The sequence below is a fragment of the Argentina anserina genome, chromosome 3 (genome assembly GCF_933775445.1).
Source record: "Argentina anserina chromosome 3, drPotAnse1.1, whole genome shotgun sequence".
NCBI lineage: Eukaryota > Viridiplantae > Streptophyta > Magnoliopsida > Rosales > Rosaceae > Argentina > Argentina anserina.
Window position 1 is genome coordinate 25,079,377 of NC_065874.1, and position 13,449 is coordinate 25,092,825.

The 13,449-nt window shown below is 38.4% G+C and overlaps 1 protein-coding gene across 1 annotated transcript; it reads right to left on the minus strand.

Annotated features, from left to right (window-relative positions):
• Positions 1-7,236: 7,236 nt before the first annotated feature.
• LOC126787667 (alpha-L-fucosidase 1) lies at positions 7,237-10,498 on the minus strand. Its single transcript, XM_050513555.1, has 3 exons — positions 9,854-10,498; positions 8,425-8,661; positions 7,237-8,162 (listed from the first exon to the last, which is right to left on the minus strand). Exons 1-3 carry the CDS (start codon positions 10,417-10,419, stop codon positions 7,397-7,399), a joined length of 1,569 nt encoding a protein of 522 aa, XP_050369512.1. The 5' UTR covers positions 10,420-10,498; the 3' UTR covers positions 7,237-7,396.
• Positions 10,499-13,449: the final 2,951 nt, after the last annotated feature.

Genomic DNA, 13,449 nt, shown 5'->3' on the forward strand with positions numbered 1-13,449 from the left:
GAATGCTATTTTCTTTTGTTATCGTAAAACTAGTTTCACATAATAAGAATTGCACTGCTCACATATCTGTTACAATATTATGATTGCATGATGTGTATCTATTTAGGAGGGTTGTACTTGTTTTTCAAAATCCATCTGGTTTCTTGTCCTCGACTCCTAGGGCTTTCATAACTGGTTTTTCATTCAGGAATGTCTCCATGTTTATTATTCATGATATTAGAATATTTACTTGGCATCATACCACCTCATGTTCAAGTGTTCTGAGCGTTCAAGTTGGAAAGGAAACTTGAGGGTCCTCGGTGGGTAGAAGTTTTCAGCCTTGGTGGTCAGATATTATTTGTGAGTAGGGTATGTTGGACTTTAATGGTCCCAATGACAAGGCGTTTGAAGTGGACTGCATCTATTTTGTTGAGAAACATATGTCATTGATGATGACAATATGCTGTGTATAAGTTGTAAAGTTTCTTTATGTATATTATATGATTTATAGCTGTAAAACAGATTCTTTCTCATGTATAAAGCTCTCATTGAGCAGTATCAATCCATATCACTTTTAATCAATTCTCTTCTTCTTTTCTACATGGTATCAAGAGCGGGTCAGATCCCTCTCATCTCTTTTCTGCTACACCTTGATTTCTTGTGTAGCATCTTCTTCTTATTCATCATAGCTGGTCATCTCTTTTCTGCTACATCTTGATTTCTCGTGTAGCATCTCTCATTCTTCCTATTTGTCATGGCTGGTGATAATGAGGTCTCCAAACACAGTTCGTCAGAAACACCCAAACCCAGAGATCCCTATTATCTTCATCCCTCTGATCATACAGGGCTAGTCTTAATCTCTAAATTCCTGGATGGAAACAACTAAAACAATTGGAAAAGAGCCATGCTTCGGGCCTTGAATTCGAAGAACAAACTAGGATTCATCAATGGCACAATCAAACCTCCTTCAAAGGAAACTGATTCTAATGGCTATGATACTTGGTCATAGGTGAATGACATGGTGCAACAGTGGATCAGCAACACTGTCGACACAGAAATTGCTGATAGCCTCACCTACTACCCCTTAGCTCAAGAGGTATGGGAAGATTTATCTGAACGTTTTTCTCAGTGTAATGCTTCTCGGATTTTCGAGATTCAGCGAGATATTGCTTGTCACAAGCAAGATCAACAATCAGTTCCAACATACTACACGAAATTAAAGGGATTTTGGGATGAACTAGCTTATTATTCAGAGACTCCTCTTGGCTCACAAGGAGAACAACAAAAGCTCATGCAGTTTCTAATGAGTTTGAATGATACTTACAGTGCGATTCGCAGTCAGATTCTATTACTAAATCATTTGCCTACAGTCCGCCAAGCTTACGCTGCAGTTGCCTAATAAGAGAAGCAACGTCTCCTCAGTGCTACACATTCGGCCGAATCTAGCGGTAGTGCGACCATGGCTGTTCAAAACTCTGGCAGGTTCCCAGGTCCACAACAAGGTAGCAGACCCAATTCCATTAAGAGCAGGGGGAGATCTGAGCCAAATCCCCGACCACACTCTGGCCGATTCACTCAAGAACAGCGACAAGGATCAGGGAGAGGCCGTCCTCAATGCGTCTACTGTGGAGAGCCTGGTCATTGGGTTCAGACGTGTTTTGAACTGATTGGCTATCCCCCAGGTCACCCAAAGGCGAAGCAAATTCAGCAGAATTCCAATCCCAAGCCGAATTCCAACGCTGGTTTTAGAGTTCCCTATGCCAACAACGTTTCTAGTACTCATTCTGGACCTTCAGTCACTCTATCCGAAGCCCAATTCAATCAATTTCTGGCTGCCGTTAACGTTATGCCTATAAGCTCCAACTCTCAGGCCAATGCAACTCCTAAAGCTCATGCCGTAACTAAACCAGGTTTGTCCAAGGTTGTTTTCCGCAATTGGATCATCGATAGCGGGGCCACTGATCATATTTCATCATCCACTGCATTATTTCATGATGATAATCAATGTTCCTTGCCTCCGGTCTTATTACCAAGTGGGGATAAAGTTCCTATTGTTGCAAAAGGATCACTTCCATTAAGTTTCAATTTTTACCTTCATGATGTGTTATATGTGCCAAAGTTTAAAGTTGATTTGATGTCAGTTAGTCGTTTGACAAGAGGTATGAATTGTTCAGTGACATTTTATCCTTATTGGTGCGTATTACAGGATCTGGCTACGAGAATGATGATTGGTTTGGGTAAACAACGTGATGGATTATACTATTTGGTGGCATTAGCGACAGAGAAGTCAACAAACCAAACTACCTCCACTACCAAACGGCCTACCTGCAACCTCTCCATTTCCTCAACTGATCTCTGGCACAATAGGCTCGGACATGTGTCTTCGCCATGCTTAGGTTTCATTGCTAAACATTTTCTGAATTTTCCCATTCAATCAAATAAAGCTTGCCATATCTGTCCTTTGGCAAAGCAGAGTCGTTTGCCTTTCTATAATAGCAAAATTTCCTCCAATAAACTTTTTGAAATTATTCATTGTGACATTTGGGGTCGTTATCGACATCCTTCACTTTCTGGTGCCCATTATTTTCTTACAATAGTTGATGACTATTCACGTTTTACTTGGATTTTTTTAATGCGACATAAGAATGAAGCACAACCTCTCATAAAGCGTTTTTTCACCTATGCTCTTACACAATTTGACTCTCGCATTAAAATTTTTCGTAGTGACAATGGTGCTGAATTTATCTCACTCCGTTCTTTCTTTTCTGATAATGGAGTTGTTTTCCACCATTCTTGCGTTTACACGCCTCAACAGAATGGGGTTGTGGAACGTAATCATCGTCATATCATCCAAGTTGCTCGGGCACTAAAATTTCAGGCTCATCTTCCCAAACAATTTCGGGGTGATTGTGCCCTTACAGCTGTTCACATCATCAATAGGTTACCCACACCCATTCTCTCTTTCAAAACTCCGTTTGAACTACTTTACTTCAAACCTCCTTTCTTTTCTCATCTCCGTGTTTTTGGGTGTCTCGCTTATGCCACAAATGTTCATTTTTATTGGGTATCCAGTCGGTTAAAAGGCTTTTAAACTATATGATTTGTCCACAAAAAAAGTTTTTACCAGTCAGGATGTCATATTCCATGAAGATATATTTCCTTATGCAGTCAAGGACCCTTTGGGCCACCAACCCAGCCCGATTTTTGCCCCAGTGCTTGACCCCGCCCCAGTCATTTCTTCCTCTGATCTCGATAGCTTCACGTTCGATCTGTCCATGCTTGAGCCACAATCACCTCCTTCACCCCGACCCTTATCACCCCACTCATCACCACCTCCCTCTCCTCTCTACCCCACCATGACAGCACCGCCCCTCCATTCTCTTCCCCGCCATTACCTCCGCCTCCACCACCTCCATTCCGCACATACTCTCACCGTCCTCCACCACAATCCTCCACCCAAACTCAGCCAACAGATCCACCCGTTCCAGCCACACCAGTCGCCACACCCACCACTGAACCCATCCCTCTCCGTCGCTCCAGCCGCCAGTCGCACCCACCGGACAGCCTCACTTACAATGTTCGCTCCGTTCACTCAGACCCATCGTCCTTCTTGTTGCCTGGTCCAACTAAAGGAACTTGTTACCCATTGGCTGGCTATCTCTCTTACCATCGGTGCTTGCCCCCACATCAAGTTTTCTTGGCTCAGATCAGTCATGTTACAGAGCCACGCACCTATTCTGAGGCAGTTGTTCATCCGAAATGGCAGCCAGTTATGTTTTCTGAGTTGTAAGCCCTCGAGGCTAATGGCACATGGACTCTAACCACACTTCCGGCCGGCAAAGTTCCCATTAGTTGTCGTTGGGTATATAAGATCAAACATAAAGCAGACGGTTCTGTTGAACGCTATAAAGCACGGCTGGTTGCAAAGGGTTTCACTCAGTTAGAAGGTGTGGATTATCAAGAGACTTTTTCCCCTACTGCTAAAATTACTATTGTTCGGTGTCTCTTAACTTTAGCAGCTGCTCGTCATTGGAAATTACACCAACTGGATGTGAATAATGCTTTTCTTCATGGTGATTTATCAGAGGAAATCTATATGTCTCCTCCGTCGGGTCTTCGGCGACAGGGGGAGGAGAATCTGGTATGTCGGTTGTATAAGTCTATATGGTTTGAAGCAAGCTTCAAGGCAATGGTTTGAAAAGTTTTCTGATGCAGTAAAGACAGCCGGGTATGTTCAATCTAAAGCTGATTATTCATTGTTCACTAAGAAGAAAGGGAATTCATTTACTGCACTTTTGATTTACGTTGATGATATTTTGATTACTGGGAATGACTTGGAGACAATTGTTGCACTTAAGACTTTCTTGCATAGTCAATTTCGTCTCAAGGATCTTGGAGACTTCAAATATTTTCTTGGCATCGAAGTTTCAACTTCGAAACGTGGTATCTTTATCAGTCAACGTAAATATGCCTTGGAGATTATTGAAGATGCAGGATTGTTAGGGGCTGCTCCGACAGATACTCCGATGGAAAAAGGCTTGAAATTGTCGGAGCGTAGTGATCTGTTCAAAGACCCTGAAAAATACAGGAGGTTGATTGGCCGTCTCATATATCTCACTGTATCCCGTCCCGATATTACCTATGTTGTCCATGTCCTTAGTTGGTTCATGAATCAACCTAGAAAGACTCATTGGGAAGCAGCACTAAGGATGGTACGTTACTTGAAAGGTGCTCCAGGTCAAGGTTTATTCTTCTCTTCCATCAGTGATTTAAGGTTGAGAGCCTATTGTGATTCTGATTGGGCAAGATGTCCAGTCACAAGGAGATCTACAACTGGATACTATGTCTTCCTTGGATCTTCCTTGGTCGCTTAGAAGTCTAAGCGCCAAAAGACAGTGTCTTTATCTTCAGCAGAGGCTGAATATCGTGCTATGACAGGCACATGTTGTGAGTTGACTTGGTTACGTTATTTACTTAAGGATTTGAGCATGTTGCTTCATGAACCAGCTTTGTTATTCTGTGACAACAAGACTGCGCTCCACATTGCGGCCAATCCTGTTTTTCATGAGCGAACGAGACACATTGAGATGGACTGCCACTATATTAGAGATAAAATCTTAGATGGTTCTGTGGTCACAAGACATGTTAGTTCCGCTTATCAACTAGCTGATGTTCTCACTAAACCATTGGGGAAAGACATTTTTATTCCTATGATTCGCAAGTTGGGAGTGCAAGACATCCACTCTCCAACTTGAGGGGGAGTGTTGAGAAACATCTGTCATTGATGATGACAATATGCTGTGTATAAATTGTAAAGTTTCTTTATGTATATTATAGGATTTATAGCTGTAAAATAGATTCCTTCTCATGTATAAAGCTCTCATTGAGCAGTATCAATCTATATCACTTTCAACCAATTCTCTTCTTCTTTTCTACATATTTTGCTTTCGATAACTCTTGTTTCACATAACTATGTGGTTCGACATTGGAGTTTTTTCTCTAACAAACAAGAGCATCAGATGCTCACTTCCCCAAGGATAGTTCTCGTACGCAATTATACAGTCGGCTTGTTCAGTTCACCCTGAATTTTGGGGAGCTTAATTTTATGGTAGCTTAAGTCTAAAGTTCAAAGTTACTGCCGTTTGAACTCTGAATTATAGCAGTGAGAAATCATAATAGACTGGATTTACATACCTCGTACATATACTTTTGTGCAAATGACACTTTTCTATTCCCAACTGTATGATTATCTTGCCAAGTTACCATCTAGTCGCCATCTAGTTGTTTATTGCCAAGTTCTGCTTTGATCATATATATTTGTGTATGCGCATGAGCTATATCCTAGTAGCTTCTATAACTTTGGCATCTTGGTTTCATTGTCCGCAGGAACTCAATAGCATTACTTTACATTCCCATGAATACTGTCTTCTGGTAATGACTGTTTTCGCTTCACCAGCTATATGTTCTCTTTATAATGTTTTGAAAGGGTGGTAACATTTGGTTTAGTTGAGTCCGTGAATTTCAGTTCTCTGGAGGAAATTTACTGTAATCAAATGGAACCCAACAGGTAGTATGGGTAATCAAATGGAACATATAGTTATTTAACATTGTTTTGTGATTTCCTTGAAATCGTGTGGTTCATTGTGTTTTTTTTTTCACAACAGAACAACGTTACATGTGGTATCTAGATTCTTATTTTGCTGCATTGAAACTTTTTCTCATCCAAAGATATTGACTGTTTCTTTGAATAACTGAAATTTACTGATAGATGTTAATGATAAAGAAACCTTAGAATGCTATGTCTTATGCCGCAAAGGAGTTGCTTAGCGTTACCTTTAAATAATAGTTCTTCATTTTGTTTGTGCAATGTTATTGGAACTTATAAAAGTGTATTATTTCCTAGTTTTTTTTTTTTTGTAATTACAATGTTATTTTGAAAAACTTATGGTTGCAGCTTTAACAGTGGAGAGCTAGAAATAAGAATATTAGTTTCTTGACTTTCTTAAGTGCAGAGTTTGTTTAAATTCTGGGAAGTAGTAGAAGTATTCAACATGTTTGGGGCATTATAATGTCCAGTAATGATTGACTGAATTACTGATGATCACTGTAATATATAGTCCTGCATATATGTATGTGATTTAAATGCTGTGAATTGAATTTTCAGCAAGGCTCATGTAAATTTGATTCGTGTTCCAAATTTAAATCTGATTTGAACATTATTTCCCTGTATTATGTATAAACCTACACTTTAACTGTAGTTGAAAAATCAATAAGTTCTTAATTTAGTTTTGTGGTTTTGCGAAACGGTTTTGATCGTGTTGCACAACGCAAATTTCACTGCTGCTTACGGAACCAAGTTGGACTAAAACAGAACTGGGACTTGTGTTTTAGCTCAACATTACACTTTATCTTGAAAACCTCCTTCAACAACGTTACAAGGGTTGAATCTTGAACCATCTGCGGTTAGATTCTGGTGAGAATGTTGATCAGCGGGCTCACTGAATTCTTTGACGCACTTGCATATCTTCCGCTGAGAGCAGGAGAGTTTGGGGGTACATTTAGTAACAAGAAACAAGAGACAGTTCCCACCAACTGATTTGTAGTAATTCAAGCAGTCCTTGCAAATTTTGGAAAGCTAATGGAAGTTTGAAAAGCAAACTGCGTGTCACCAATCTTGGGAGAACTCGTATTGAAAAAAAGACCAACTAAGAGACCCAGCAACACCAGCTTCGTCGCATGGAACTACCAGTTGACGTGTTCTTATTTCAGAATGTCGTAGATGATAAGCACACTACTTGGAATATTCACAATAGCAGGCAGTATTTCCACATCGAATCAGCATTCAGTACAAAAGAAGATTGAGAGAAAGCAATGTAAATGATAATATAATTACATGTAATTGGATGTGGCCTGTAGCCTACATCACAGCAATTTGAGAATGGTTGAAATGAAAAGGGTAAAGAATTCGACTACTATTGATGCTTGTCTGTGTGGTTGTATTAGAAATGTTGCTCAAAATGGAAAATGAATCCATATATATACCCAGATAGGAAATCAATGGGTCCGCCCGGGACTTCCCAATAACAAACCTGATTTTCCGAGATTGAACGGTTGGAAATTGCAAAAGCCTCTGATATCCCACGGTGGTTCCATTAGTTACTTTCTTCCACTTGCCATCTTCATTTACAATCTCAAGATGGAATTTGATAACCCGCTGGCCCATGTGAATTGGCTCTTTAACTTCAAGAATGTTAAATGATACTAGTTCCTGAAGATCGAAGTACAAAACCCAATTAGACTGATTCTCCTCAGGTGCCCAATAGGAATGCAGACCTTCTTCAACAACATTATCAGGGCTGAACCAAGAATTATTGGCACTTCCTCGTGTGCTGCTCGCATGGATTATGGCATCTATGGCTAGATTCTGTGAGAATATAGATCTACGGAGCTCACTGAATTCTTTAAGCACTTGAATATCTTCTGCTGATATGAGTCCGGAAGAGTTAGGAGGTACATTCAGTAACAAGAGGCAGTTCCTGCCAGCTGATTTGTAGTAAAGTTCAAGCAGAGTCCTCGCAGATTTTGGAACTTGTGATGAATGCCAAAACCAACCAGGACGGATTGAGACATCACACTCGGCCGGTACCCAATCATGACCAAATGGGTCACCTCCTCTTGAATATCTGTTAGATATGCAGATCAAATTAACTAGTAGCTTTCTATAATACTTGGAAGAAAAATGTGATACATAGGTATAACAATCTAGGCTCAGAGGTTCCTCCATGCCCTCCTGGTTTTTGGTAAGTGTACATAAGTGACTCATTGATAACCCTTTAAGCATATAGGATACCGATGGGATGAATGAATGTGTACAAACAGTATGCAGGCATATATGAGCGCTTGAGAAGACAGGAAAGCTAATGGAAGTCTCAAAAGCAAACTCACTGGAAATCAGTGTCACCAATCTTGGCAGAACTCCTATTGAAAAGAGACCAACAAGTAGACCCAGCAACACCACCTTCATCACCAACCCACCTGGTGTCGGGACCAGCATCAGAAAAAATGACAGCCCCTGGCTGGTGTTGATGAATCAGACTGAACCAAGAATCAAAGAAATAATCCATATCCTTTTCTCCTTCCCCTTTTGCACCATCCAACCATACTTCCTTGATATCTCCATACCTGATCCAGTTTCAAAAGCAGAAAAATAATTTAACCGATAAAGACAGAGTACACCTTAGACATCCAAAAGATTAATTGGTCTATGTGTATAGTTTCTTTTAGAGAAATTGATGGAATACCAATTAATGGAATATCAAGGTGCGAATAACTGATAAAGACAGAATACACCTTAGACATCCAAAAGATTAATTCTCAAGAGGAAAAATTGCTAAATAGAAGCCAAGTGGCATAATAGACTAATAGGGAGCTATAAGTTGTTTCGTAAGATAGAATCGACAACCATAAACTTTATCTACTGGCAGCAAAAAATATTCACCCATTCACGACTATTCATAACTCAAGAAAAACTGACCAGGATCAGAGAAACGATCAATAAAACCAAATAAAAAAAAGCCAAGTATAAATCCATACACCCACTCAGAAAAAAGAAGAACAATTTGCAGCAAACCAAACCAATTGAAGTAAAAAAACTCAAATTCATGAAAACTTATGTAGAACGCTTCTCTCATATGTTGTTATTTGTTTTTTTTGATAGAAAATGTTGTTATTTGATAATGTTACTAAAATGAGTCTTTATAGAAACAGTACACCCCGGATAGAAAGAAATGTCTGGTTTGCTTTGAGAAAATTGGCGGTCCCAAGTGAAATTTAAAACTTAAATTGCATTTGAAACGAAAACTATAAAAGAAAGATTTAAAAAGTCCTTCTCCGCCCAGTCTATATGATAGGCAACAGTATGCATTCATTGCTCTCATATAGCAGAATATCCAATCAGATCACAACATACATGTGTTGTAATGTTAAAGTAAAAAGAATACAGCAAACCAAACCAACTGAAATGGATTAGGAACTTAGGATTTTCAACTGTAAATTGTGAATACTTATGCAGAATGCTCTTTTCATATGTTGTTAATGTTAGTGAAAGGAGTCATACAAGCAGTAACCATTGAATATCATGAAACGGTGACCCTGGTTTGCTTTGAGCTGATTGGCGGTCCAAAGCGAAATTCAAAACTTAAATTACATTTCAAACCAAAACTAAAACAGAAAGGTTCAAAGAATGCCACACATCGATATCCAAGAATACCTAGTATAATTCCGAATCTACAAAACTAAGTAATGCATAGACTTAAAGAGTTAATCAACGAAACTAAACCAAAACCAAATTTGTAAAAACAGAACCAAACATTACCTTGTAAGCAGCTCTGTCATTTGACCCATATAATACTCATTGTACTCCAAAGTGTTACCATAACAATGCTCGTGCCGATCCCAAGGCGACAAGTAAAGCCCCAATCCAACACCCGCGTCCCTAGCAGCCTTAGCAAGCTCACCCACCACGTCACCGGCGCCGTTTCTCAAGGGGCTGGAGCTGACGGAGTAGTTGGTATACTCGGTGGGCCACAAGCAGAAGCCATCGTGGTGTTTGGCGGTGAGGATCACGCGCGAAAAGCCGGAGTCTTTGGCGACTTGGACCCACTGGGTGGCGTTGAGGCTGGTTGGGTTAAAGACGGAGGGGTCAACGTGGCCGGAGCCCCATTCGGAGTCGGTGAAGGTGTTGGGTCCGAAGTGGAGGAACATGGCCATGTGGCCGAGTTGCCATTGGAGCTGGGGAGCTGAGGGGAGGGGTAGAATCGGAAGAGGGGGAGGCTTTCTGGGGAATGAAGAAGAAGAAGAAGAAGAGAGTGAGAATGTGAGAAGAAGTAAAAGGTGGAATCTGGAAATTGAAGTTGAGATTGAGTTGAGGAAGTTCTTCATGATCAATTCATTCAATTTATCATCATGTGGATGAGACACTGAGACTTTCAGAGACAAGTGGAGTTGGGAGTTGCAGAGGTTGTTGGGTTTGGGAAGATCGAGTACAAAGCAAAGCAACGAAGCTGTTGACTTGTCCTCGTGGTTTTTCGGGCTACGCAAATCAGCAAACGAATTTGCGCCGTTTATTTCCTGAACAAGTGAACAACCCTCTACCTGCATGTGAGGTTTGTAAAATATACACGATGGTACCATCAATAATGAAAAATTCTAATATGCATCAATGTATATTATACATTTCACATCCGACGGTTGATATTATTTCGTGAGTAGGGTCAGAAAAATGATATCTGTTGTCAACCATCGGATGTTGAATGTATAGCATATATTAATGTATAGTAGATTAACCTCTATCAATAGGCCCAAAAATAAAAATTTCAAATCCATCAAATTGTTATATTTAATTGACATTTATGTTTTAGTAATCAACTTAAGAGTGTTACTTCAGTTATAATTGTTAAATATCATATTTTAGTAAATCGTAGCTTGAGATGTGAGAATCGAATATGTAGCTATTTCTTTAATAATGAATGAGCAATTCACATATTTAGCAATTCAATTAAGCAAATATCAAATTTAGCGATCCTGGAGTTTCAATTTACTTAAATTTTTTTATAAATTATTAAAAAAATCAAATTAACAATATTGTTGGAGAAGCTCTAAACATTCAATGGCATGTATATTAAAGCCCATTTTTGGACAACTTTCTGACCTGCTTTTATGTCTAATATATGGTGTTTAGTAAATTTCTCAAAGTAACTTTTGGTTCAAATCAAATCTCCTAAAAGATCATAATCTTGGAAATTCTCAGTTTAAATCATCGGGTTAATTCCTCATATGGTACTTAAAGTATAGCTACTTGGACAATTTGGTACCTAATGTATGAAAACAGACAATTTGGTACCTCAAGTTCTCATTTGTAATCCATTTTGGTACCTCTATCAATTTTGATCATATTTTTAGAGTTATTTTCGTCATTCTAGCCATAAACTCATTAAATTCACATTTTTCTTCATTTCTTCATATAATTGCCTCTCTTTGGAGATAATTAAATTGATATATCTACTTCACTTAGCATCTACTTCGCATATATCGAAAATAATTTTTTTTCTTAATATACTTATTGTATCCTAATTATTTTCTACAAGGAAAATAAATTGTCTTTATCCAATTGTAATTTTTTATTAAAATATATTTTTTTAAATTACTTATAATTAAATTAATTTAGATTGATAGCTACATTATGAAAAATTATATACGTAAATCATCACAGATACTAAGTGGATGAGTTATCAAATTTTTAGTAATAATTTAGAGGAAATTCGGAGGTATTATGAAAAAATGAAGTAAAGTAGAGATAAGATAACGGAAATAACCCTTAAAATATGGTCAAAATTGACATAAGTACCAAAATGGCCTAAATTTGAGAACTTTAAGTACTAAATTGTACGTTTTCATACATCAGGTACCAAATTATCCAAGTAGCAAAACATCAAGTACCATAAGAGGAATTTACCCTTAAATCATCATCTAATGCTTCTCTCTCTCTCTGCCCTCTCCCCCTTCATCTCCACCACCACAATCTCTCTAACCCTTAGCGGCATCAATACCCCCAACCAAGTCATCAAGTTCTTCAACAGGGTTGAATCACTCAACTACATTCACAACTAACAATCCTTCTTCACAACGCTCGAAATCTTCGGTCGGTTCATTGGGAAGATGAAACTCGATGATCGAATTAGAGCAGCTTGATGATGAGCTATGGTGGAGCGAGGCTAGAGCAGGCTATTAATTAGTAATGAGTTAACGAATATCTTTACGGGTTTAATGATTTTTAATTGAATTTAAATAAAAAAGGAAAAAATAAGAAGAACATCAAATTAGAAATTTGAAGAAATTTTAATTTAAACAAATAATTTTATTACATTAATTATTGTTAGAGCATAGTTGAGAAAAATGACACATGACATAAATTTGGGCGGTGAGCACTAGGTGGATAAATAAAAGAGAAATATTTCAGTTATTTTGCAGGAACATGTCAATTTTCCATTTGGTCACCCCGACCAATGATAGTTTGACACATAAACCTATATTTAATTTAATCTAAATTGATATTTTAATTATATGCAAAAAAAAGACTTTCTTGGTCTCTTATATCAAAGGTAAGGCTCGTCAATGGGCCGGGCCGAGTCTTAGTAAATTTAAATAAATGGCGGGTCGGACCGGGTATTTTCAAAAATACGAAGATCCAATCCCGCCCACCTAAAGTGGGCCTTGCGGGCTTATATTAGAAAATATATAATACTCTAATTTAAGGGTTTGAAACAATAAAATAATAATTATAAAACATTCTTTAAAAAGTCGCAAATAAATTTTAGTTGCGAAATATTATCGATCGACACCAATAGATGTGATCGATATATATATATTTAGGGACCATGTAAAAATTTCATCCCTTTTGAACATGGTTTGACCGTCCGTACCTACAGTCCACCAAATAATAGGCGTTTTCACATAATAAAACCCCATTAACCGGGACTTTGCCAAATGATTTTCCTCGTTGCGACAACGCACCATCAGTGACAAAAATTAGGTGATTTCAAATATGTAAACAGCTTTCCGCATTCGCATCTTGGTAATATGTCTCCCTTAGGACATATTAGTATTTTTTATTTACTGGAAATTCTGACGGTCAAACGAAGTCCGAATTGGATGAAATTTTAAAATGATCACTAAATATATATACTAATCACATCAGATGATGTCGATCGATTATGAGAAGTTTCCTGCATATAGTCGCTTCATAATGTGATAGTTTTATTATTAACCTAATATAAAAGTCATGATACATTATTGGACACTTCGGCGATCGACAACTCCAGTTCGAATATGGTCGATCGACACCAGTAGATGTGATCGGTATATATATTTAGGGAACCCGTAAAATTTCTATTTTGGACATGGTTTGACCGT

Excerpts from the sequence above, each read along its gene's own strand:
- LOC126787667 (XM_050513555.1), bottom strand. The coding sequence starts at position 10,419 with ATGAAGAACTTCCTCAACTCAATCTCAACTTCAATTTCCAGATTCCAC. Across the intron at positions 8,662-9,853 it reads ATGACAGAGCTGCTTACAAG|GTATGGAGATATCAAGGAAG; the intron begins GTAATGTTTGGT and ends AAACTGGATCAG. Across the intron at positions 8,163-8,424 it reads ATTGGTGACACTGATTTCCA|ATATTCAAGAGGAGGTGACC; the intron begins GTGAGTTTGCTT and ends CATATCTAACAG.